A 25,955-nucleotide genomic window follows, 5' to 3' on the forward strand; every position below is an offset into this window, starting at 1 on the left:
GACTAAGTGATAGTGCAATAGGGCATGTCTTGGATGCAACTGTATCTAGTTTATCCAGTAATGGAAAAGTTATCACGTTGAGAGCAAAGCCAAAGTCAGGATCTCAAGCACACACACGAATACAGCCTGCCTCGCAGCCAAAAATAATGTATATTCTTCACGTCCTTATTCATCAACACAACCACCTAAAGACCTGGGGATGCTTTCATTTGCAAGAAGAAGAGTTATTGAGTAATAATGTTTTTAATTTGTTTCCCTAACTGCTATACTTTCCGAGATATTAAGGTTTGAAAACAAGCAATTTTGGGAAAAATGTCCGTACAGAGGCTGGCAGTGGTAAAAATCACCTGGTGTCCAAGAGTTAAGCCAACTTGCAGTAAACCCATCAGGAGTCCAAATACATGAGTGCACATGAGAAGGAAAGCCTTATATATGGTTATGTGTCACCAACCAGTAAAAGTATGTACAGTACTATATAAGCATGTGTAATATACTCAGTAACAAATAAAAGCCCTGCAGTGGTGGCATTGAAGCTAATTAAACTTTGGTATATGTTAAAAGTAGAAGAGGTTCACATGGAGAGGAATCTGCGCTCTGAAAGGCTACAATTACTACTCAATACGCTTTTGGTCCCTCCCTTAGTACAGTAAGACCAAGGTTCGTATTCCTGTCAGTTAAGGTGGTGTCCTAGTGCCTTTATCTTATCCATTTTATTTCTACTCATGGCTCATTTATGCAATTGTGGGCCGATGACACACTGATGCATGATTTGTTGGCCAACCGATTCCAGGCCGATGAAGTGCCGGTACATCATTTGTTGGAGCGATTTTTAATGGCTCAAATACGTGGCACAACAACTTGGCGAACATAGGCAACACAGCTACATTTCAATGCAAACTCAACCTCGACCTGGGAACGGGGTAGAAAAGTTACACAAGGCTAGCCTGGGAAAGTGGTAATAATCTCATCTGTATTTTATTCAGTCTGTGTAGATGTTACATGGGTGTAAATAACATGCAAGAGAGTAGTAAGTTTGATTAGCAAAACATCTGATGGCCTAGTGAGTCAAAGTACTCCAGCCAGACGTGGCCCATAAGAGTTTAATTCTAAGGGAAGGTTAGGGTTTATTGCTCACATAATGCCACCGAAGGGCAAGCAACTGGTCACTCTCAGTGTCTGAACTGAATAGCCTAGCCCTGGGCGTCTACACACCTGATGGGGAAGTGATGAATTGGGTGGTGGATTAATAGGGAAAATAAATTGCTAAGGAAAAGGTGCTTGAAAGCCTCCTTGGCTGATGAGAATACGTGCCCAACTGATTTGACCTGACGAGAGAAGGAAGTTCACTACTGTGGGCTCTGTTGCCAATGTCAAACTATACCAGGATGTGCATGAATTAAAACTTTGACTAAGGTTGCACTTTTTAAAGTGTCTTGGAATTGAATTAGATAAGGATGATGTAATAAGTTCCATACAAATAAACTTCAATTAATGTGAATTTATACTTAGTATTTTATATTACATGCATGGATCCTGGACATGGTTACATTTTTATAGAGACAAAGAGCAGAGTCCCTAAATTTGAGCTAGAGTGTTTAGTGCTAGTAAGAGTAGCTGACATATACATACACACAGTTATTTATGACACAAATGGTTAACACAAGCATACAGGCAACTCACCCATAAAATTAGCAGTGTACTGTACATATCCCTTTCCCTTATCTCTCCAGAGCCATACCCATGATATGGCTCCAACATCATATTCCTGTCCTCAAAATCTGCCTCAGACCCCAAGTTATACCAAAAGAATCCTTCTATATTTACAGTCTGTTGATGTGATACTTGTCAGTGTTACTTTTAAGTGTTCTACATAGTGAGCAGTAAGTAACACCTAAGACTTTATTGCTACACATTTGTTGTGTCCAAGATGAGGAAGGGTGGTAGCTTTTACTGAAGGGTGGTAGCTTTTTACAACAAGAGTATGTTTTATGTTGGGTAGGTTCCTGTATGTTCAAATGTTGTTTGAATATTAATGATGATGTTTTACTCACTGAGGTTTAATGCAGTGAAAATAAATGGAGTCTTACCGAGTGAAATTATAAAACACCAAGGGTTATTTATATATGTACAGTAAAAAGCAAAGGAAGCTTCGTAAAACACAATATAACTGTCTGCAGCATCTGACATACTTTATGATACTTGGATTGTCCTGTGGCTCATAAGACTTTACTAAAGAGGGATAAACTCTAACATTTCCCTTATTTCAACAGCATAGGCCAGTAAAGATTTTATGTATCAATCTGTAGGCTGGGTTATATCAATCTATAGGTTGGATTAGTACCACATCCATTCTTAGCTTTGTATTAAGAAGCATCATTAGAAAGTGCAGCTCTACAGATTGTCACCAATAATTGTTACATGTGTCAATCTTTAGAGAAGAGTGTGGCAGGATGTGTACATACAATCACCATCATAAGTTCAGTGATGCTTCCCTGCCAGCTGTGGTGATGGAAAATTTTATGTGAAGTCTGTTTACAGTGGAAGATGTTATGTGAAATCTTTTTATGTGGTAGTAATATGAAGCACACAGCAAATGAGTATGAAAATGAAGAATATTTAATTTTTGTAGTGAAAAATGTTACATGAAACGTTTTTATGTGTTAAGAACATGAAGCACACAACAAAAGAGTTTGAGAAGGAGGGACACTATGTCATTTGAGGAGGAAGAATGTAAAAATCGAAGGCAGGACACAGTGCTAACAAGAATTGTGAAGATGATGTACGTAACAGTGTATGAGAAGGAAGGACATTCTATGATGTTCAGGGAGGAGTGAGAATGAGAGGCAAGACACATCACTGGCAAGGGATTGTCGGTAAACTTTTGCTGATGATAGAGCCATCGGACTTGGTACTTAATAGTGTGTCATAGTTTGTTACATGAATAAAGGTTAATTGTAAATGCAGAGTTCATAGAGATCAGTGTTTATGATAAGTGTGATAAATAACAGGTGCCTGGTGGGCTAGTGGTTAGAATGCTCCAGTTCGATTGAGGGCCTTCCATAGGTTCCATTCCCAGGAGGTGACTGGCAGCATTTGATCATGTAGTGCCACCAGGGGACACAAGCTGGTCATCTACCATTAGATGCACTGGACGGTGGTAGCCTAGCTTCAGGCCCCTACACCTCTAATGGGGTAAATGGGAATGGCTGTTATGGTAATTAGAGTTTTTATAATTTAGGTTACTTGTTAATGGGACTGTCTGTGTGCATACGTTACATGACCCCATTCAATGTGATGATGTATTTCCATTTTTTATTCTTGCTACCACCAGATGATTTTTTATTCATCTGGGAGGGGCATTTTGTAGTGAAGGGGTTAGTGAATGTAATATATCCTTCCCCATTTGAAAATCTCCCCAAAGCAGAATATGAGGAGACCTTTGTTGTGAAAGGGTAGGTAAAGGATATCTCCAGCTCCCATGTTCAAATAATCTCTCCCGTGCTGAATTAAAATATCAGAAGATAGAATTAATAAGAAATGAAGTACATCATTAGATTGCATAAGTTAGGGCAGTGTGTGCAAAAGAAATTATAACGGAGTCAGTTTCCAATAATGAGAATGACAGATACAGTAGAACAGGCTATAACATTACTGTATATGCATTAACCCTGTGAAGCTGGTGATGCTGATTTTTAGTTAATTCTTGCTACCTCTAGGCATTTATAATCAACTTAATGGAAGATCTCTTACACTTAATGGATTAATGAAGTCTGTATTGAACCCTTGCAGTTTGAAAAGCTTCGCCTGAATGAATACAATAATCTCAGGGTAGCAAGAATAAAATTCTTAAATGTCATTGGAGTGAAGTGGTTGATCCCATGAATTTGGTGATGTTATTAGTTAATTCTTAGTACCATCAGGCAGTTCTATGTAGCCTGGGAGAGACTTTTCAAACTGAAGAAGTTAAATGAGACTTCAGACTGGAGAGGTTAAATGAGACTGAACTGGACAGGTTAAATGAGAGACCTTTGAAACTGGGGTAGCGAAATGAGACTTTCAGACTAGGAAGGTTAAATGAGAAACTTTTTAAAATGGAGAGGTTAATGAGAGACTTTTCAAACTAGGGAGGTTAAGTGAAAGACTTCTCAAGCTGAGGAGGTTAGATAAAGCCTTCATTTACCCTCTCACAACAAGAGGTCTACCTCTAAGCTAAATAGAACCACTTTGAGGCACCAGAAATAAACCAATCAACCACATCATTTTCAAGAGGCTGAGTATATTCATATATACCAATAAGTTCTTTCACTCTTGGTAAAAGAATCACACATTATGTCATGAAGGAGTATCAGGTGAGAATTGCACTGTACACTAAAAACACGGAAGTTTTGCTGTGAAACCTGAATGATGGTGGTGTGTACGAGTGGTTGTGAGGCATAATCCCACTAGCAAAGGGGATTTCTTGACGCTTCCTCTTTGGTGATTTATTTTGCACTTTACACCGTAATGTCATCTTTTTCTGATCAGTCTTTTAAATATACAACCTCCATGTTATATCATAGAGCCATCATCCATGAGACAATTGACTTTGTTGAATCTTGTAAGGGGCAGCTCTAAGCCTTTTTCATCTCAAGAAGCTACAGTCTTGGGAAAGGTGTCATGATGGATGATTATAATGTTTGGTTACTGCTGCTTCCATTGATGAAATTTGTACTGTGTATAAGTGATGTCACAAGTCTTGTACCTGCATTGATGTAAAGATTTTTGAAAACTAGGTAAGTCCTTTGGAAGAGCTGGTACTGTTGAGAAAGAAAATGATCAGGCTGTTATTATTACCATTATTATTATTATTATTATTATTATTATTATTATTATTGCTACTGAAAGTGGTTGGTGGGGACGCTTACCATCCACTCACTCCGTGTAGTGCTGCGCTCAAGTGCCTTCCCTTTCCTTTCTTCCCTTCTTCTTTCTTTCCTTCCTTGTCTGTCTTTCTTTCCATCATTCTTTTGTCATCCTTCTGTCTTTCCATCAATCTTTCCTCTTCCTTCTGTGTACAGGTGGCTCTACACTGAGTGACAAGTCAGATGGTTTCCTGTACACCAGGAAACCATTTATTACAGTGGGTGGTAACCATACCGGGTGTTTCAAAAGTCCCTCATTATTTTTTAGAGTTTATTAGCCCGAGGTTTCCCATTGACATATGGATATGTCACTATGTTTTGTCACAGTGACACCCAATGACGTCCAATGACGTATCCATACGTTTTGCAATTGCGAGGTCTGTCATTTGTACTTTTTTCAAGTTTCGCGGGTGATTTTTGGTAGGCATATGTGGGAGACCTTCCTCCACCAACCGTCAGGCAGGGCTACTGTCTGGCCCCACTTGACCCCCCCCTCCCCCTGCACACCATTTTCTTGGCAACTCACCTGTTAGTAGTGACCTGGCCAGTAAAGACATGTCGTGCCACGGTCTCTCCAATGATGAAATTCAAGGCGAAAGTGATTCCCGAGGTGGAGGACAAAGGAAGAAACAAGACAGAGGAAGAAACAAGCAGAAGTGATGAGGCGGTAACATCGTAAAGGAAGGTGAGGTATATTGATGTATTTGGTGAGTGAAACTGCTTATATTGCCTATATTATTGTCTGAATACCAATATACTCTTGTACTACATATAAATTTGTACCAAATAAATAAATATCTAACCTTTTATGAGTGGTTTGGAGTAGTTACCCCTCCCATAGCAAACATTTTTCTCTGGAGCAGGACTCACAGAAAACGGTACCCGGTATTCAGAGGGACACCTGTATAATGCAATTATAAGCTCAGCTGAGCACTTTTATGGGCATTTTCCAATGTTCCTCATAAAAGGCGGAGGTTTTAGCCAAAAAAGAAACTTTTCGAAAATCTGCCGGGATTGAAGGGGAGGTCAGTGGTGAAAAATTGGTTGGGATGCGGCGGGTTAAAATTGCAATTACAAGAGGAACCAAATGACAGTTTGGTTGCTGAGTCTGTGATTCATAAGAATTTTGGTGGCATCAAACTTAGCTTCATAAGTCTACTGGAAGGTCACTGGTACACCTCAACGTGGGCACCACCTTTTTCGAAACGAGGGAGCCACCATTTTATGCATTCTTAGCTAACATTGGACAACATTTCGGGGGTAACAGAAGCACACGCATTCCTGATCCTTTCTTCTAGTATGGGGCAGTCTCACGGCTTGGTGGCGTACATTTTGCTCTTGATGTAGGCCTACAAAAAGAAGTCGCATGGTGTAAGATCCGGCGAGCAAGCAGCCCATTCGATGAGACCACGGCGACCAGTCCACCGATGTGGGAACTGCTCGTTGAGAAGTGAGCGAACCTCATGAGTAATGAGCAGGGGCACATCTTGGTAGAAAATGACTTCTTGCATGTCGGCTACAGCTGACAGTTGGAGGATGCAGAACTCCTGAAGCATATGAAGGTAATTGTCTCCATTGATGTTCACAGAATTTCCATTTTTATCCTGGAAGAACGGACCAATCAGCCCAGTGGAGGAGATGCCACACCAGACGACCAGTTTTGGCGTGTCCCTTTCATGTTCGTGGATTTCCACAGGTTAGCGAGTTCCCCAGGTGTGGGTGTTTTGCCGATTGACATGATAAGAAAGGTGGAAGAGAGCTTCTTCACTGAACTACATATGCTCCAGGATCGATGGGTCTCTTTCGTAGTGATGCAGGAATGTTTCACACATCTCCACCCGGCACGCAAAGTCTTGAGGTTCCAGCTTCTGAACCACCTGGATCTTGTTCGGATACAGATTGAGATTATGCTGCAAAATCCATCGGATAGATGTCACGCTGATGTTCAGTTCCACAGCTGCTCGCCGAATGGACTTTCCTTGACTTTGAGCAAAAGCCTCACGGACAGTTTCAACAGTCTCCTCACTCCGCCCACTTCGAGGTCTTCCTGATCGGGGTTTGTCCTTAATGGATCCGGTCTCCATAAACTTTTGGTGGGTGGTGACGATGTTGTTCTTATCTGGTGTATAATGCTGTCCGTAAACTGCCCAGAATCATTGCTGTACTTCAACCACAGATTGAAAAACCTCCTGCCATGCAGCGATTTTACATCTCTGCTCTAGAGTCAGCATGGTAGCAGAAGAAAATGGGCAAAACTTCAAATGTACACTCAAAAAAATTCTCAACGACTGAGTAAGAGTTCACTGCAAGATGAATGTCATTGGTCTATTACCTGCAAAGAAAATTGAAAATCAAATTAGTGAGGGACTTTTGAAACACCCAGTATTGCCAGATTATGGCACCTGGTGGTTTAGTGGGTAATTAAGGCACTCCAATCGGATTGAGCCAGTGCATGTTTATATCCAAGAGATGGTTGGGGTTTATTGCTCACATAATGCCACTCAGGGATGAGTGAGGCTGGTTACTCTCATCTTAAATGTCAGGACCAACTTGCCTAGCCCTGGGCTCCTACACTTCTTATGGGGCACTTCTGGATTAGATGATGAATGAATTATTACTACTGCTACTACTAAATTTTGTCAGAATCAGGAAGGATGGGACTGGAGTGTACTGATGTTGTGATAAGGAGGGGTAGATTGAGATGGTTTGAGAATGTTGAGAGGATGGAGGATGACAGTTGGGTGTAAAAGGTGAGAAGTGTCAATGTTGGGGGTAGAGTTGTGAGAGACAGACCAAAAAAGACCTGGGATGAGGTCATAGAGTGTAACCTCAGGGATAAGGGACTGACTAGGGAGGCTGCCATAGATCGAGCAGTGTGGAGAGCTGCCATTAGGGGACCAGGGCTAATGCATTCAGTCACGTTGGAGCCTTTATAAATAATACAATTACCACTATTACTATCTTCTTGTCACCGGGGTGCCTGGAGATCTAATGGTTAGAATGCCCCATTTGGAGTGCCATGATATCAAAGGTTCAGTCCCTAACAGGTGACTGGAGTTTTTTTGACCATATAATGCCACCAGGGGGAGTGAGCTGGTCACCCAGTTTCAAGCCACTACACATTAAAGGGGTTTAGTGGGACTGGCTGTTTTTGTATTATTTATTATTTTTTATCTGTGTTATTGGTGTTCTCTGGATCCCACCTAATCCCAGTATTTGGTGGGAAAATAGGTTTAGGTTTAGGTTTAGGTTTAGGTGGTGGTGGTGATGATGATGATGATGATGATGATGATGATGATGATGATGATGATGATGATGCAGCCATTACCAGTATTCATAAGATATAACTACAGTACCACATGAGAGGATAGCAGAGGTGTAATATGCAAAGTACATTGATAAGGATGCAGTGCTTCAAAGTCTCCTGTGAAAACCAGAACATGCTTGTGTGTGTGTGTGTGTGTGTGTGTGTGTGTGTGTGTGTGTGTGTGTGTGTGTGTGTGTGTGCAGATGTTTATAAATATTAAGCAGTCTCAGATTTTATTTAAAAATAAGTTGGTATTCAAGTCACTTTTTTTTTTTAATGAATATAATGGATGACCTTGCTTGGTACCAGTGTGATAACTGTATAGTAAGTCACCAATGTACAGATTATTGTAGGGTTGATTGTTAGGTTTATGGATTTCTCTTTCCTTTTTTTCTGAATCCTGTCTCACCTTACCTTTGGGTGGGGAAAACAGTTAAGATGATTATGGCTATAAAAATGCAGTGCATGAGGTGACAAGATTGGGAGGGCCCAGAACATGAAACTAAGGAGTACAAAGTGCTGAGAGCGGCTATTGACAACACTCGGCTGGGTATGAACAGGCAGTCATGGAGGCATTTTTACTTTCAAACATTACCTGTTTTAAAAGCGCTATACTGACAAATCTCCTCACCAACATTATTAGCTTTATACATTATTTGAGCCATCTAATGATATTATATGCTAAGTCAGGTCTACATACCAGTGACATGATGATACATTTATCAGTTTTCTTATTCTACCTCTCACAAATAAAGCAGTTTGATTTACTAATCAAATAATAGCATTGCGTCATTAGTAGCAGAATGCTATAATACTGTGAAGCCATTAAAGTTCACAATGTAGTACTTGATATACATATTTGTAAAAAGTCAATTTTGTTAGATCAGTTTTTTGTAAATTAGTGACTTACCATACTGTCATTACTGAATTCACAGTCTGTTGCAATGAAACAGACTTATTGCTACTGATAAGTGAGTGTGATTTGCTGCTTGGGTACTTATATGTTACTGGATTTGTAAAGGTATACATTAATGCAACATTCTAACACACTTTTGCAATTTTCTTGTGTAAATTTCAGTGGTTTCCTTACAGTTGTAATATGGATACACCACTTAACTTCATTAGTAAAATAATCTATTATATTTAATTCTTTCTGCCTTCAGATGATATTATTCACTATAGAAGAGGCATCTGGTATAGATGGTATATTTTTACCTGACAACTGGACAATACTCAGTTCAGCACTAAATCATAATTACATGAAATGCAGTGAGCCACGGTTATGAGTTAGGAATGATTTGCCCATATTACTAGTCAAATTAACCCAGCAGTCTAACAATACTTGGCCATCAGGTGAACTGAAAAAAGTTAAGGATCTTTGTTAAGTTAGAACAAGTGTGTTATGTTGACAAGATTAGAAATGGTCTTCGTTAACCACTTATTACAAGAGAACTTCCTTTGCTGAATAAAATCATCTGTCAGCAGCAAGAAAATTACATAAAGAAAGCATAATCTATGTATTAGAAAACACACTTCAAGAACATTTCTGCTGTCACAAATTTCTGTAACACTATTGTACAGAATTGAGTACAACTGATGGATAGTGTACACTTGAAAGTATTAGTATCCCCCCCCCAGCTGACTAAACCATGGTTCAGTGAATGATCCATTCACTCTGAGACCACAACCACAGCAGACACTTGCTGGTATAGGCAGGTACAGGTGGGAGTTTTGCATCAAAGTAACCTATACATGTGGCCCCACTAGATGGCAGGCAAGTGTTGTTGAGAACTTCTATGGTTTACAGTAATGCAGATCTCCTGCCCAGAACTGCTCACACCAACAAGCATGATGCAGTTTAGGGGAAGAAAAAGTGAAGGTGTGTTCAAAGCGAGATGATGGGGAAGCCCGTAGCAGGTGATACACGTCTCTGTCTTATGTTTTTATCTGCTGGTGGGAGGGAGTACCGAATATTGCTTTCATCTTTAATTTTGAATCAGTTACTAAAAAAAAAAAGTCATAATTCCCAAGCTTATAACAAGAGGTACTGTACAAGGGACTTTCAGAATAGTATTTATATTTATGTTGGGCATGAGGGCTCCCTAGTGCCTTTTCCTTAATAGTTTATTTCTGTATCTAGTACAGTAATATATTCTTGTATGGTGGTGTTTTTGTGGCCCCAGGCTCACATTAGAGACTACAGGTGAAGTTGCTCTTTTACAGTTCACCATTCTTTTTTTGCAGAATAGGAAGAGAGCTAAGGGTTGTTTGTATAACCAGGCAACTCTGGTCCCCAATTATGTCAGTGTCACTCATGAAGGCATACCTCTTCACCACCCTTGTATGTTAGCTGTCTCTGCAGTATATATCAAAATGATACAGATATGAACAACATACAAGAGAATAATACTTTGTAATATGCAAAACAATTTACTAGATTTAGAGGAAAATCCCACTTGACTCCTTTCAAGGCATGTGAGATACAATATGTATTGGGTACATAAAAGCAGTACAAAATATTACTTTTGGCAAATATATACTTCAGAAAATATTTAGCATTAAACAAGAGAAACTATGTATGGCAATACTGTCACAGGAACAAGAGTTATCTTTGGCTATTGACAATGGAAATTCAAATACAGAATTGGGGATATTTATATAAAACTATAGAAAACATAAAAATTATTATAAATTCATTAAGGAAGAGGTGTTGGAAGGCCTCCTAAACAGACAACATTACAGTTTAATGTCAGTTCCAGAAAGTAAGGAGATTGTTAACCTGCCATAAGAACTTAGATTCATGCTGTGTCAGGATTGAGTATTATGGATTTTATTTTTAAAACTGAGTGCATGAAGGTGTGGACAAGCCCACAGTTTTTTGTGATAATTCCTGAAGCATGTCATGATAGAAGAACATCTCTGACCTTTCTGTATCACTGTTTACAGTGATGTGGTTGTTGTTATCCCAGGCTTATCTGGATGCAAACTCAGTGGACTGCAGGTTGAAGCTGCCCTTCTCTAACAGTCCACAATCCTCCTTTCAGGAGATAGGGACTGTGAGGAAGTTGAGGGACATATGTATAACTGGGCAACCCCACTGCCTGGATTTATCGGTACCATCATGTGAATTCATCCCTCTTCAGCAGTGGAATACAGGGTGATCACATCTGACAGGTACTGTACATATATTCCATATAGTATGTGACCACCAAAAATATGGGATGTTACTCACACCTCTGTGCTCTTAATTATAATAATATAGTCAAAGTTTTGTTTTATTCTTGGGGCAAAGATTTTTGACCATATTACACAGCCTCTTGTACCTGTGTTCCAGGTCTCTACACCCAGCTGATTGCTAGTGTCTGATGTGTCCATTTTAACCTGGCATAAACTTTCCATCTTGAATTCTAAGCAATAATAAGAGGTGGACGGGACTCTTTGAATCCATAGATGACATCCTTTTTGGTTTATTCATGCTGCTACCAGACATTATTATCCAACTTGGGTAAGATCTCTTTTGCTGAAGGGATCTATTAAGGCTATATCTAGTTCATCCAGTTTACAGAGTCTGTCCTAGGTTAAATGAGTCAAGAAGTGGCAAGATGAAAAAATAATAATAATAAATAAACAGACTGAGAACACCAGAATATGATCCTAGCCGCAAAGTGCCATGGAAAGGATACAGAGTCCTAGTACTGTACTGTGTTGTCTTACTGCTGCCACTGCATTGTGAAAAATAAGCTGCCGAGGGAGAAAAATCTCTGCCAAGTTAAGGTGGATGAATTATAATTGACTCCCTTTCTCAACAACCCAAATATCGTACCATACTTTCTTTTCTTACTGTACAACACAGAAGTGATATTGTGGACCAGACATTTTGTTACAGTATTTTAACCCCCTCAATCCTATGTTTTATTTTTTATTTTATTCTTACTGTCTTCAGATAATTTTATTCAGCATTGGAAAGACATTTTGAAAAGGGTTTGGAAATAACTTCATTAACCCATTCAGTAAGGGAAGCTGAATAAAATCATCTGGAAGTAGCAAGATTTAAAAACTACCACTGTACATTACTGGATTGAAGGGGCTAATGAAGGTGTTTATTAAGTTATGCCCGTGTTTCTAATTGCAATATAATAATGATGAATGTAGGTATTAATGTCTTCCTGCCAAGAAAGCTTTATTAAAAAAAAAAGTTTTCTTTGTACTTTGTTTTCATTAAGAATGTAACATGGAATTGGTTAAAGGAAGATTTTTATATATCTCTTCAGGTTGTTTTTATGGACCATGGTAAGTTCACAAACTGTGATAGTATTTCTCACTTATATTTAAGTTGTTAGAAGATTGTCAGTATTGAAGTGTGTGATTGTCACATGCAAAAAATAAAACAAGTACATATGTAAATGGACATTTCTTGCTGAAACTACTCCATTCTGTTTAGTTATATTGTAATTTGACAGACTTTATAACATAGGTGACATGTTGCATTTAGTTTGAGGAGTGCACTACCAGCAGAGTTGATACCTGTTGTTATTATAAACTTTAGAATCTTTTGTGTCTGGTGCACATTCTTCCTTTTTTATGTAAATTTCATCACTAATACAGATTTTAAAACTGATTTCACATTTGCATTTTTGGGGGAATTTTTTTTTTAGAATTAGGTTAGGTTAATAATAATTAGGTTAGTTAATCATAATAGCAAATAATATTTAAGTACAACTTTCACCTCCTTGCTCCATGAGTAGATAAAAACAGCTATGGAGCATAAAAGAAGCATGCCCTCCTCAAACCATGTTCCTTTTCTGACAGAAATCCACTCGTTACAGCTGTGTTCAGAGCAGCGCCACTGAGCAGATCCACCACAAATGCTTATGTTCATCGAACGGTTATGATGGCATACCTTAGATTTTGGATCTTTTGTGTCTATACTTAAATATTATTTGTTATTATTATACATGGTGAGTGATGAGAAGGGTGGGTGGTGAACTGAATGAACCGAAGGCAATGATTGATAATGTGTGTGTGGATGAAAGGATAAGGTGTATGCAAGAGTATATAGAGGTTGGGGGAGTGGACTTTCGGACCACCACTTGGTGGTGGTCAGAATTAAAGTCCAAATAAAATAGAGAAATAGAAGAAGGGAAGGACAGGAGGAAGTAGTACATACAAGGAGAGTGGAAAAGTTACAAGAGGATGGAAAAAAAGGCAGAATATAAGAGGGAAGTGGAAGAGCGATTGGGTAAATATAGATTGGAGGAGATGGGGGATGTGGATGGTATGTACAAGATATTCACAAAAGAAATCTGTGCAGCATGTGAGGTGGTGTGTGGGGTGAAGAGAAGATGAAAGGGGGTGGAGAGAACAGCATGGTGAACTGAAGAGGAGAGAGAGGCTGTGGCAAAAAAGAAGAAAGCATATAGCATGTGGATGAGAAATAGCGGTGTGAAAGAAGTTGAGAGACGGAAGAGAGAGTTACAGTAGGTTCGCACAGTGCGCGTCATCACAGTGCGCGATTCGCATTGTGTGCGAGTGACCAAAAATCATAACCAAAAACCCTTGAATGCGCGAGTTTACCACACAGAACACAAGGCAGAGGCAAGGAGTGGCTCAAAAATGCCATTTTCTATTAGTGCGTGACCACCCCTCACACAGCGCGTCACGTGTTGTCTGCTTCTGTTCTTGTTGAGGATGAAGAGGATGCAATGTCAGAAGTGTCAGCATTGGACTTTGAAGGGTTTATGGCCAAAGTGAGTGACTTTGATGCTCCTGGGGAAGGTGCTCAAGAGGAGTCTGTGGAGGGAAGTGTTGGTGCGGTGGGGAGTGCGGTACTGTAAGTGTTACCGCGCCTAGGAACCCCTGTTATTTAAGGTCATCAGGCCTGTTGTCTACTGTTGTTAAGGTGACTACCCATATTTTTGTTATTGTAGCTATAGCTTTAGTACAATGTCTGAAAAATATGACCTTTATTATGTCTCTAAGGGCCAAAAAATGTCCAGGTATGAGGGGGTACTGCCCATATGTAATTTTTCTCATAAGATTATGTATTCCCAGTACACAAATTCCCAGTGCGCAAGGTCATGGACCGCCCAATCTCTCGCGCACTGTGCGAGCCTACTGCATATGTAGAGAGGAAGAGAGAGGTGAAAAGATAAGTAAGAGAGAGTAAGAAGAGAGTGAATGAGGAATTTGGAGGGAACTTGAGTGTAAAGTGGAGGGAATGTAAGAAAATGTTCTGAAAAGAGGTAAAGAAAGTTTGACAGGGTGCCAAAGAAGTTAGCTGGGGAGTGAAAAATAAAAATGGTAGATTACTAGTGGAGAATGGAAAAAAAGTGAGCAGATAGAGGGAACAATTTAAGGAATTGTTGAACATAAAGAATGAAAGTAATGCAAGTATAAGTGGCTGGGGAATGGCTGGGAGAAGGAGGGAGGTGAGAAGACAGGAAGAAATCAGTAAGATGGAAGTCATGGAAGCAATGAAGAAAGTTAAAATGGGGAAAGCCCCAGGAATTGATGAAGTGTGTGGTGAAATGCTGAAGCATGGGGGAGAGATAGTAGCAGAATGGATGTGGAAGATGTGCAGATTGGCCTGGGAGGAAGGTAGAGACCCGGAGGATTGGAAGTCAGGTATAATTATTCTTCTGTACAAAGGGAAGGGGAAAAAAAGAAGTGTATGGTAATCATAGAGGCATTTGTTTTCTTAGTGTAATAGGAAAAGTATATGGTAGGATACTTATTGGTAGAGTTAGGGAAATAACAGAGGAATTAGCTGGAGAGGAACAGGGAGGTTTTAGGATGGGGAGAGGTTGTGTAGATCAGATATTCATTCTTAGATCTTTAGTGGAAAAGTTTCTAGAGAAGGGAAAGAAGTTGCATGCGGCCTTCATGGATTTGGAGAAACCAAATGACGGTGGATAGACAAGGATTGTGCAAAGTATTAAGAGCATATGGGATAGATGGGAAGTTGTTGAAGGCTGTGAAGAGTATGTATGAGGGTGCTAAGGCTGCAGTGCATGTGGATAGTGAACTGAGTGAATTTTTCTATTTGAAGGTCGGATTGAAACAAGGATGTGTCATGTCTCCATGGTTATTCAATCTGGATGAGGTTATAAAAGAGACGCAAGGTAGGGCAGTGGATGTTGGAGCGGCCCTAGTAAGAGAGGGCAATGTTTGGAAACGACCTGTACTGTTGTTTGCAGTTGATACTGTGTTGTTAAGTGAAGATGAAGGGAAGCTGCAAGGCTTGGTGAATGTGTTTGGGAGAGTGTGTAAGAAACGGAATCTAAAGGTGAATGTAGGGATGAGCAAAGTTATGGTCTTTGAGAGAAATGAAGTCAGTGAATGTACAGTGAGGTTGGATGAGAAGGAAATGGGAAATGTGAATGTGTTTAAATTCTTGGGTAATGTGATGAGTAAGGATGGAAGTTTAGAGGGGGAAGTGCTTGAGAGGGTGCAGCAGGGAAGAAAGGTTGCTGGTTCCTTGAAAACAGTGATAAGAAACAGGGAACTGAGCATGGAAGTGAAAAAGATACTACATGACAGTATTGTGATACCAACTCTAATGTATGGAAGTGAAGCTTGGACCTCGTTGCAGGGACCAAAGTCAAGAGTGAGAGCAGTGGAAATGAGTTATGTAAGAGGAGCATGTGGAGTCACATGGAGAGACAGACTGACAAATGGGGAAGTGAAGGTACATTGTGGTGTGGATGTGGATGTGATAGGAAACGTTAGGAGAAACACACTGAGGTGGTTTGGACATGTGGAGAGGATGGAGAGTGAAAGACTGACAAGGAGAGTGTTTGTGAGTGAGGTGGAGGAGGGGAGAGAGAGGGGGAGGCCGAGGATGAGATGGAGGGATGGAGGGGAGAGGCATATGAGAGAGAGGGGTGTAAGCTGGAAGCAGGGCAGTGAAATGACGGTGGGACAGGGTGACATGGAGGCAATATGTTTGTGGCTACCCCTTACAGGATTAAGGCATCTGGCAATAGATAGATAGATAGATTATTATGAACTAACCTAATTATTAACTAACTTAACTCAACATTCTCCCCAAAATTAGTTTAAATTTGGAATCAGCTTAAAAAACTGTATTAGTGACAAAACTTACATAAAAATGCGAGAACATGCACCAGACACAAAAGTTCCAAACTTTAGTATGATAATTACTGATACCCCATTTATTTATCTTTACATCACCTGTACAATATCCACTGACATTCACCCACCATCATCATGTCATTGTTCTTGTTGTTCATTCAATGCCTGAACTTTTCACATTTCTGGCTTTATGAGAGTTATACATAAGAAGGTATTTCATCATTCATAAAAATATATCCAACAGCCTTACTTTATTAACATATATGTTCACCAATTTAATGCAAGCTTGGGAACCACTTGGTTAAACTTTCTTTATGGATTAGTGCAGAGTCTCCTTTATTTTGTCTTCCCCTCATATGTCTTATACAAAACCTTTGTCCATCAGAAATACAGTATTACTGCTATACAATACATCTCCAGTGAAGCTGCCAAATTTAATTGCAATGCAGATCTAACAAACTCCACATTACCTGGGTCATCATCTAAGACAGTTTCACCCCTTCAGTTCAGCTGTGTGTGGCCTTGGTTAAGAATTTTTTCATGTTTAAATGTTGGCTAACACTGAGATTATTTTGATTAAAAGTTGTATGTATTTTTCACAACACGCTTTATACTGTTGTTGCATGTGAAAAACAGAGAACTTTGGGTAACATCGTGCTGATTGTGGATGAGGCATTGGGTAGTAAAGCACAAGGCAGAAGGTTAGGTAAAATTTCCAACTGGCTACACTACATATTTATTACCTCACGGATCTGCTGATATCTTTTATAAGTTATTCTTCCTGCCACCTGACGATTTTAGTGAACTTCAGGAGAATCTCGAGAAAATATAGTCTGTCTACTGTATCTATTAGCAGACGCCTTAATCCCGTAAGGGGTGGCCACAAACAAATCGCCTTGCATGTCGCCCTGTCTCCCGCCATTTCACTGCCCTGCATCCAGCTCACCCCCCTCCCTCTCTCATGTACCACTCCACTCCATCCCTTCATCTCATCCTTGGCCTCCCCCTCCCTCTCCCTCCCTCCACTTCACTCACATACACTCTTCTTGTCAGTCTCTCGCTCTCCATCCTCTCCACATGGCCAAACCACCTCAAATGTGTTTCTCCTAAAGCTTCCTATCACATCCACACCCACGCCACAAAACTCCTTCACTTCCTCATTTGTCAGTTTGTCTCTTCATGTGACTCCACATGCTCCTCTTAAATAACTCATTTCCAATGCTCTTATTCATGATTTGTGTCCATCCAACAAGGTCCAAGGTTCACATCCATATGTTAGAGTTGGTATAACAATACTGTCATGCAGTAACTTTTTCACTTCCATGCTCACTTCCCTGTTTCTTATCACTGCTTTCAAGGAACAAGTAACCCTTCTTCCTTGCTGTACCCTTTCAAGCACTTCATCCTCTAAACTTCCATCCTTACTCCTCATACTACCCAAGTACAGTACTTAAACGCACTCACATTTTTCCGTTTCCTCTTCATCCAGACTCACTGTACATTCACTGACATCATTTCTCTCAATGACCATAACTTTGCTCTTTCCTACTTTCACCTTTAGATTCTGTTTCTTATGCACTCTCCCAGACTCATCCACCAAGCCTTGCAGCTCCCCTTCATTATCACTTAACAACTCAGTATCATTTGCAAACAATAGTATTTTCCAAACACTGCCCTCTCTCATTAGGGCTGCTCCAACATCCACTGCCCTACCTTGTATCTCTTTTATAACCCCATCCATATACAGACTGAACAACAATGGAGACATGACACATCTCTATTTCAATCCAACCTTCAAATAGAAAAATTCACTCAGTTCACTATCCTCACACACTGCAGCCTTAGCAACCTCATACATACTCTTCACAGCATTCAACAGCTTCCCATTTACTCCTTATATTCTTAATACTTTCCACAATCCCTGTCTATCCACCCTGTCATATACTTTCTCCAAATCCATGAAGGCCACATACAACGTCTTTCCTTTCTCTAGAAACTCTTCCACTAAAGATCTAAGAATGAATATCTGATCTACACAACCTATTCCCTTCTTAAGACCTTAATGTTCTTCTCCAACTAATTCTTCTGTTATTTCCCTAACTCTGTCAATAGGTATCCTACCATATACTTTTCCTATTACACTAAGAAGACAAATGCCTCTATGATTACCATACACATCATTTTCCCCTTTTCCATTGTACAGGGGAATAATTATACCTGACTTCCAATCCTCCAGAACTCTACTTTCCTCCCAGGCCAATATGTGATGGAGTTAATTAGAAGTGTTTTTGACACAACTTCAGAATGTCTTTCCTAATGTGAATAAAGTTGTCTGGAGATAAGAAAAAGAAAAACATAAAACACATTATCAGTGTGCAGTCGTGGACACTGTTGTGTGGTATATTCAGGCTACATCGAAGCTATTTTATTCAGCTGAGAATGTTTGTCCGAGTCACTCTTGTGACTACTAGAATTCCCCTCAGCCAAATTGTTATATGGTAGCCTGGATAACATAAATGAACCCTTAGAATCTGGTATTGTATGTTTTGGTATACAGTATTCTTACTAACTTGAGGTGATTTAATTTGATTTGGAGAGCCTTTTTCATTGTGAAAGATTAGAACCAGTCTCAGATAACCCTTTCACAAGTATATGTCTTTCCCAAAGTGGAGTAAGATCATTTGGAGGCAGCTGGAATAAAGTAGAGAATATTTAATTAGAATGAAGGGGCTAATGTATCCACAGACAGTGATTGGGTTAAACAAAGTGCCAGTTCCTTAAAAACAAATAAATGATACGTTAATCCACTTATGGTGTTTTGGTAAGTTATAATTTTGGATGATACTGATAAATGATTTTTGCCTCAATGTATGATGCTGGTGCCTCATCCACCAGCACTGCTACACACACACCACACCTCACCCATAGTTCACAAGATGGTCACAGTCAGGAGTAATGAGGAACTCAGTATTAAAACATGATAGCTGTATGGGTGTATATTAAAAAAATAAAAATAAAAACTTCATTAAGACCATGTTTGATTCACCTCCGAGCTCTAAATGATCCTTAAGTGATGATCAGAGAATTGCTTTAAATATTGGAAAAAAGAGGTTCTTGTAATCAAATTTACCGCATGAACACTGTATTAAGTTTATAGCAGGGTTGGAGATTGTAAAACATATATAAAATGTGGCAACACAACCACTTACAGCCATTAGAGGGCAAAAAGTGATCAGCACGTGGAATAATACAGCCTAAGCTAAGGAAAACGGTCCATTGCGTACTATTAAGTCCACTAAGGTTCATAATAACACCCACTTCACACAGCAAGAGCAGGTGTTATGTTTTGCTTGATGTGTGTGTCTGTGTATGAACAAAACAACACAGTTTTTATTTGGTGGAGGGGTTGAGGACCTACCAAGGATTGACTTTTTTTTTTTTTTTTTTTTTTTTTTTTTTTTTTTTAAGACCAACAGGCCAAAGTTCAGACTGTGTCAGTGTAAACAAAACTAAAAGTTTTAATCTGGTTTGGGCCAAATTTGGTGGAAGGATTGAGGATCAGCCAAAGGGTTTACCTGCTGTTTTCAAGAGCACTGGGTCAAAGATCATCATGGCAGTCATCTTAAACACTTTTTATCAGAATTACACCAAAGTTTGTGGAAGAGTTTAGGTAAGGCATGGATAAAAGGATCTTATTTGGAGCTGGGGGAGTAGGTCACAGGGAAAAAGTCAAAAGACAAGGTCACAGGACAAGGTTAGCTCAAACATTTTTTATCAGCCTTGGGTCAAACTTTGTGGAAGGGTTAAAAGTCAAGCAAGAATGAAGCAATTCGGTTTTCATTGCAATCAGCTTAAAGTTCCAGCGCTGGTCATCATCATCATCCAGTGATTTCTATAAAGGGGGACAGATTCAGAAATGGGTACACAAAAAAGTAGACTATCAACAACATGCCTTCTGAAATGGGTCACATATTTTAACTCGACCATTGTACCCTTTGAAATATTAGATTCCCTCCAATAATCATGTTATGCTATGTGTTCTAGGGTCAACTTCTTGTCCTCCGAACACGAGCTGCTGATACAGGGTTCTCTTACGTGGCCGGGTCTAGGGTATACAACTAGTGAAACAGGGCATGAAAACTCAGGTCAACCAACCTTACACATATATTACCTTAGTTACAACTAGAGACAGAATACAATATTAATACAATACACTGAATAGGTATGGGACACAACAGGACAGGTAGACTCTGGTCCGGACTGCTGTGGTCTTGGGTTGCTCACAGGTGTCTTCTGGGTGTGGGAAGGTTCTCATCAGGTGTGCCCTCCCACAGGAGGCATGGGACTACTGCCAGGGGCTTGGGCATCCGGAATGGGCTGCTGGGTGGTGTGGAGGGAGGCCCTTCCCTAGTGGGGCCTTGGTGGGGATGGCGGCCCTCTGGGCTGGGACCAAACAGGGCAAGCAGGCGGGCTTGCCTGCGTCCGCACCTGGAGGAGGACTGCTTGGTGATGGGGCTGGAGAGATCACGCCCCGGAGTCCTGGGGATGCCTCTGGGCACATGGGGGCTGCGGTCTTGCCCAGGTCAAGCCACCGTCAGGAGCTACCTGCAGCGTCCCTTCCTCGTGGAGTCTGACGGTGAGGGGCATCACCGGGATTCTGGCTGCGGGGCATGGACTCCCAGACTCATTACAGGGCCTCACCAGATCTCCTCCAGCTGCAACTCCACCTGGGAACTGCTCCTGTGGGGGAAGAGAGAAGGGTGTCCTGCTTGGCCTCTGTGTGGGTGGTGAGGCTAGCAAGGAACATCCTCCATGAGGGTAGTAGCAAGGGCAGTGGACGAGGGACGTACAGTGGCCATTCCCTCCTCGACGCGGACAGTGGCCGTCATCGCAGTTCCATGTGCCCCTGGGACAGCAGGTGAAAGGCGTACAGTGGCTGTCCCTTCCCTGGTGCAGACAGTGGCCGTCACCGTGGTCCTGCTCCCTGAGGAGGTGGCAGGTGAAGGGCGTACAATGGCTGTCCCTTCCCCGGTGCAGACAGTGGCTGTCACTGCGGTTCTGCCTTCTCTGGGGTCACAGCAAGGAGAGGTACAGTGGCCGATCTCCTCCCAGTGTAGATGGTGGCCATCTCCGCAGTGCTGTTCCCAGGAGTGGCAGCAGGTGAAGGGCGTACGGTGGCCATACCTTCCCTGGTGTGGGCGGTGGCCACCACCGCGGTCCTGCAGAGGGTAGCAGCTGAAGAGCATACAGTGGCCGTCTCTTCCTCGATGCGGACAATGGCCATTGTTGCGGTGCTGCCTGGGGCTGTATCTCTATGAGTCTCACCCCGATACTGGCGAGGGCTGGCCCAACTGGAGAGTAGCGCACTGGGGCATTGTTCCTGTGTCTGGATCCATTGAGAGGAAGAGGGGTGCAAGGCAGTTGGGGACATAGGCCCATCTTGAGGGGGGCTTACGCGCGCCCTATGTGCCCCCCTGTGGTCTCCCTCTGGGGTGGGTGTTGTGACACCCAGTCCATGGCTCCTCCATGGGATGGGTATTGCGCCACCCCTCCCATGGCCTCCCGTTGGGGTGGGTATTTCACCACCGTTGGTGACGAAGAAGTCACGTCCTCATGGCTGGAGGTGGTAGATGTCCAAGGTGGAGGTCCGGTGGGTCGATGTGAGGTGGCGGAGGAGAGTGGTCCAGTGGTGGGTGAGTGGGTTTGGTTCCTGGCGCAGGGCATAGGTGACGTGGAGGGTGGAGGTCAGCGGTGTCTTCAGGAGGAGGCAGAGAGTTGAGGTGTCTCTCGGACATGCTAGTATCTCGCCTGGTTAAGGCCCCAGGTCACGCAGCGTATTTTCATCTCTGATGGTGGTGAAAGCCTGATGTTTCCTGGCTGAATGCTAGTGATGGGTGAGGTGACCTGGGTTTTATGGGAGTTCCGAGGGCAGGTGTAAATCCTCTCCCTGGAGGACTGGGTCGGTGGAAGTTTCCATTGAGCCTGGTGTATTCTTAGTGTTACGGGGGTTGTGTTGGGTGTGGTGGGGATGGGTGAAGATGGTTGTGGTGATGTTGGGGGTGTGGGTGAGGGTGTGGCTGTGTACCTGGCTGGTGGACTGAAGAGGCGGCCAGATCTGGTTGTAGTGGTGGTGAGGACGGGTGTAGGTGATGAGGTGGTGGGATCACATGGTGCGGCGGCCAGGCAAGGATGGGTGATTGAATGTCTTGGTGGTGGACTGTGTGGAGTTGTGGCGGTGGTGGTGGATGAGGGGCTGGTGTGTGGTCTGGTGAAGGTTGTGGTTGTGGAGAGTGGGGTGTGTGGGGAGGAGAGCTGTGTGGGTGTAGCAGCGGGTGGCGTGTGGTGCTGGTGATGTGGTGGGGTGATTGGGGGTGGGTGGGGGGGTCTCCTGGTTGGGTGGCTGACCCTTTGTGGCATGACAGTGTTAGATGCGGTGTTAGGTGGGGTCGCCGGGGATGCATTTGGGGCTTGTGGGGATAATGTGGAGTGGGTGGGGTGATGGGGTGGGGGAGCTAGTTGTGGAAGGGGGGTGGGTGAGGGCGAGGAGGAGGAGGAGGGCATGAAATAGCAGGAGTATGAGTCAGATGCATGCTCTGGGGTGGCAGATGCTTGTGGGGTGGTGTGGCGGGGGGTGGAGTGGGTGCAACGTGGTTGGGCGGTGTTGGGTGGGGGAAGGAATAGTTGCACGTGGTGGTTTCAGTATGTGCGCTTGGTGTTGTGATACTGAATGGTAACTTGATAGGGACTGGGAACGTTGATGACAAGGTAGGGTCCCTCAAACCGTGGTGAGATTTTGCTTGCGATCGGTAGTTGCGCTACTACTACCGAGTCTCCTGGCTTGTAGGAGTTGGATGGGGTGGTGTCGGGTTGTAAGTCCTGGCGTTTTTGTAAGTGGTGAAGTCAGCTCTTGAGGTGATGTAGGGGTGTTGGATGTGGGAGACATGGAGGGGGGGTTGGGGGTGGTGTCGTAGTGGTAGAAGTAGGGGGGTTTCTCCAAACACCCGTTCATGGGGGGTGATACCATCTTCTCAGAGGCAGGTGTTCATCCCCCACTGTATAATTTTCACATATGCTGGCCAGTCTTTGCTCTTTGTCTCCTGTATTCGGGCCCGCACTTGGTTGAGAAGGGTGCGGTGGCTTCTGTCACATACTCTGTTCCCTTGGGGCCAGTAGGGAGAGGAGTGGGAGATTTGGTAGCCAAAGATGATGGTGAGTTCTTTCCAGATTTTGCTGGTAAATTCCAAGGCGTTGTCTGAGTGAAGGGCTTGGGGAATGCCAAAATAGGGGAAGACGTGGCGGACAAGTGCATCGGCCATGGCCACAGCGTGGTGTTCATTGGCTGTGCAGGCTATGAGGAATTTTGAGTAAGTGTCCATGAAGGTAATGATGCATTTGTAACTGGCTTTGGGCGGTAGGAGGCTGACCATGTCCACGGACAATAGTTGCCATGGTTTGTGGGCGGTGATATTTCCTGACGAGCCAGGTGTTCGGGTGATGTCTTTGCCTAGCACATAGGCCCAGCAGGCCTGGATGACTTGTTTGGCCAGGTTGGAGGGGCCGGGCATCCAATATCCCCTTTGTGGCCGAAGGCCTGGAATTTTCCGTGCATGCCAGGCCGATGCCAGGGCCATTTTTTGAAGTTTCGAAAAGTGATTTTTTTTCTTGCCATATTGAAGAGAAAGTTTGGATGCACCTAACAGTGCAAATCCCAGCTTCCTAGATGCATTCTGTGGCTTGCAATGGAGCACGGAAGTTGCAGAAATATCGGCAACTGATATCTGCCGCCTAGGGGCGCTGCTGCAATGCAATGAGGCAGGTGTTGTTATTTTTTGTTTTACTTCCCAAAACAATGCGAATGGTGCTGAAATGTTGCACATATATGAGATATGATGATATCGAATGATTTCAGTGCATAATATGTTTGGAATGGCTCATTACCTTCATGGACACTTACTCAAAATTCCTCATAGCCTGCACAGCCGATGAACACCACGCTGTGGCCGTGGCCGATGCACTCGCCGCCACGTCTTCCCCTATTTTGGCATTCCCCAAGCCCTTCACTCAGACAACGCCTTGGAATTTACCAGCAAAATCTGGAAAGAACTTGCCATCATCTTTGGCTACCAAATCTCCCACTCCTCTCCCTACTGGCCCCAAGGGAACAGAGTATGTGACAGAAGCCACCGCACCCTTCTCAACCAAGTGCGGGCCCGAATACAGGAGACAAAGAGCAAAGACTGGCCAGCAAATGTGAAAATTATACAGTGGGGGATGAACACCTGCCTCTGAGAAGATGGTATCACCCCCCATGAACGGGTGTTTGGAGAAACCCCCCTCCTTCTACCACTACGACACCACCCCCAACCCCCCCTCCATGTCTCCCACATCCAACACCCCTACATCACTCACCTTGTGGATGTGGGGGATGGCCCCCTGCCCATCCGTGGGGAGACACGGGCCCTAAAAGTCGACATCCACCAACCAGTGTCAACCCAACACCAGTTTATAACATTCGACTCTTCCTGCCGGAATTACGACGAATACCTGGGGTTAGACCTGTTGCAGAAGTTAGGAGCCACCATAGATTGCTGCAACAGACAGCTCCAGTTCTGTGCATTCCCCGACCCCCCTTCCCGGACCGTCTGCACCTGCACGCCATGGCCTCAGCCGGAAAACTCCACCCCCCTCCCTTCCCCCCTCTTCTCCCCCCCACCCCCCTCCCTCTTTCCCTGCCACCGTTTCCACCGCGATCACCATTTCCCCTCACCACGAAGCTTGGGTACCCCTTAACTGGCCCCTCCGGCCTATTTTCCCCACTCCTGCCGCCGGGAACCCTCTCGGCCTGCCTTCTGTCCCCAACCTTCCTTCCCCCGCATGACAAGACAGTCCGGATCGCCAGCCTTGCCCCCTCACCCCTCACCCTCCCAAAAGGGCTCGTAATCGGAGAGATGGAGTAAGCCGAGCCCTGCGCCCCTTCCCACTCCCCCGCCCCCCTGCCCCCTATCCCCGACCATCTCTCCATCTATCAATCAGACACCCTTCGCCACCTACTCCTAGATTTCCAGGACCTGTTCGCAGCAGGACTAGCAGACATCAGACATACTACTTACCTGGCTCACCAAATTCATACGACAGGCCCGCCGATCAGACAGCCATCCCAATGGAAGAACCCCAGACAGCAGGAAGAAGAAGACCTCCAGGTACAAGAGATGAAAGAAGCTGGAGTCGTCTCCCCCTTCGTCCTTGTAAAGAAGAAGGATGGCACGATGCGGTTCTGCGTCGACTACCGCCGACTTAACGACATAACTACCAAGGACGCCACTCCACTCCCACGCATAGACGATTCCCTGGATTCCCTATACGGAGCCTCCTGGTTCTCTACCCTGGATCTCCAATCGGGATATTGGCAGGTTCCTGTGTGACAGGACGATCGAGGTAAAACTGCTTTCTCGACCAGCAATGGGAAGCATTACGAGTTTAATGTCCTTCTGTTCGGTCTCTGCAATGCCCCCGCCACCTTCTCCAGGTTAATGGAATCCGTCCTCAGCGGTCTCACGTGGGAAATCTGCTTCGCGTATTTGGACAATGTCATTGTCTTCAGCCAATCATGGGCCGACCACCTGCAGCGCCTTCACCGGGTTTTTACCAGGATC

The 25,955-nt window shown here is 43.2% G+C and overlaps 1 protein-coding gene across 1 annotated transcript; it reads right to left on the minus strand.

Annotated features, from left to right (window-relative positions):
* Positions 1 to 6,673: 6,673 nt before the first annotated feature.
* LOC145394027 (protein GVQW3-like) lies at positions 6,674 to 11,607 on the minus strand. Its single transcript, XM_080267996.1, has 2 exons — positions 11,532 to 11,607; positions 6,674 to 7,044 (listed from the first exon to the last, which is right to left on the minus strand). The coding sequence occupies exons 1-2, from the start codon at positions 11,605 to 11,607 to the stop codon at positions 6,674 to 6,676; spliced, it is 447 nt and encodes a 148-aa protein (XP_080124122.1).
* Between the last annotated feature and the right edge of the window lie 14,348 nt (positions 11,608 to 25,955).

The sequence above is a fragment of the Coenobita brevimanus genome, chromosome 26 (assembly GCF_032717465.1).
Source record: "Coenobita brevimanus isolate Jiangsu-jjx chromosome 26, ASM3271746v2, whole genome shotgun sequence".
NCBI lineage: Eukaryota > Metazoa > Arthropoda > Malacostraca > Decapoda > Coenobitidae > Coenobita > Coenobita brevimanus.

Excerpts from the sequence above, each read along its gene's own strand:
- LOC145394027 (XM_080267996.1), bottom strand. The coding sequence starts at position 11,607 with ATGGAAAGTTTATGCCAGGTTAAAATGGACACATCAGACACTAGCAAT. Across the intron at positions 7,045-11,531 it reads TGTAGAGACCTGGAACACAG|TTTACGGACAGCATTATACA; the intron begins GTACAAGAGGCT and ends GATTCTGGGCAG.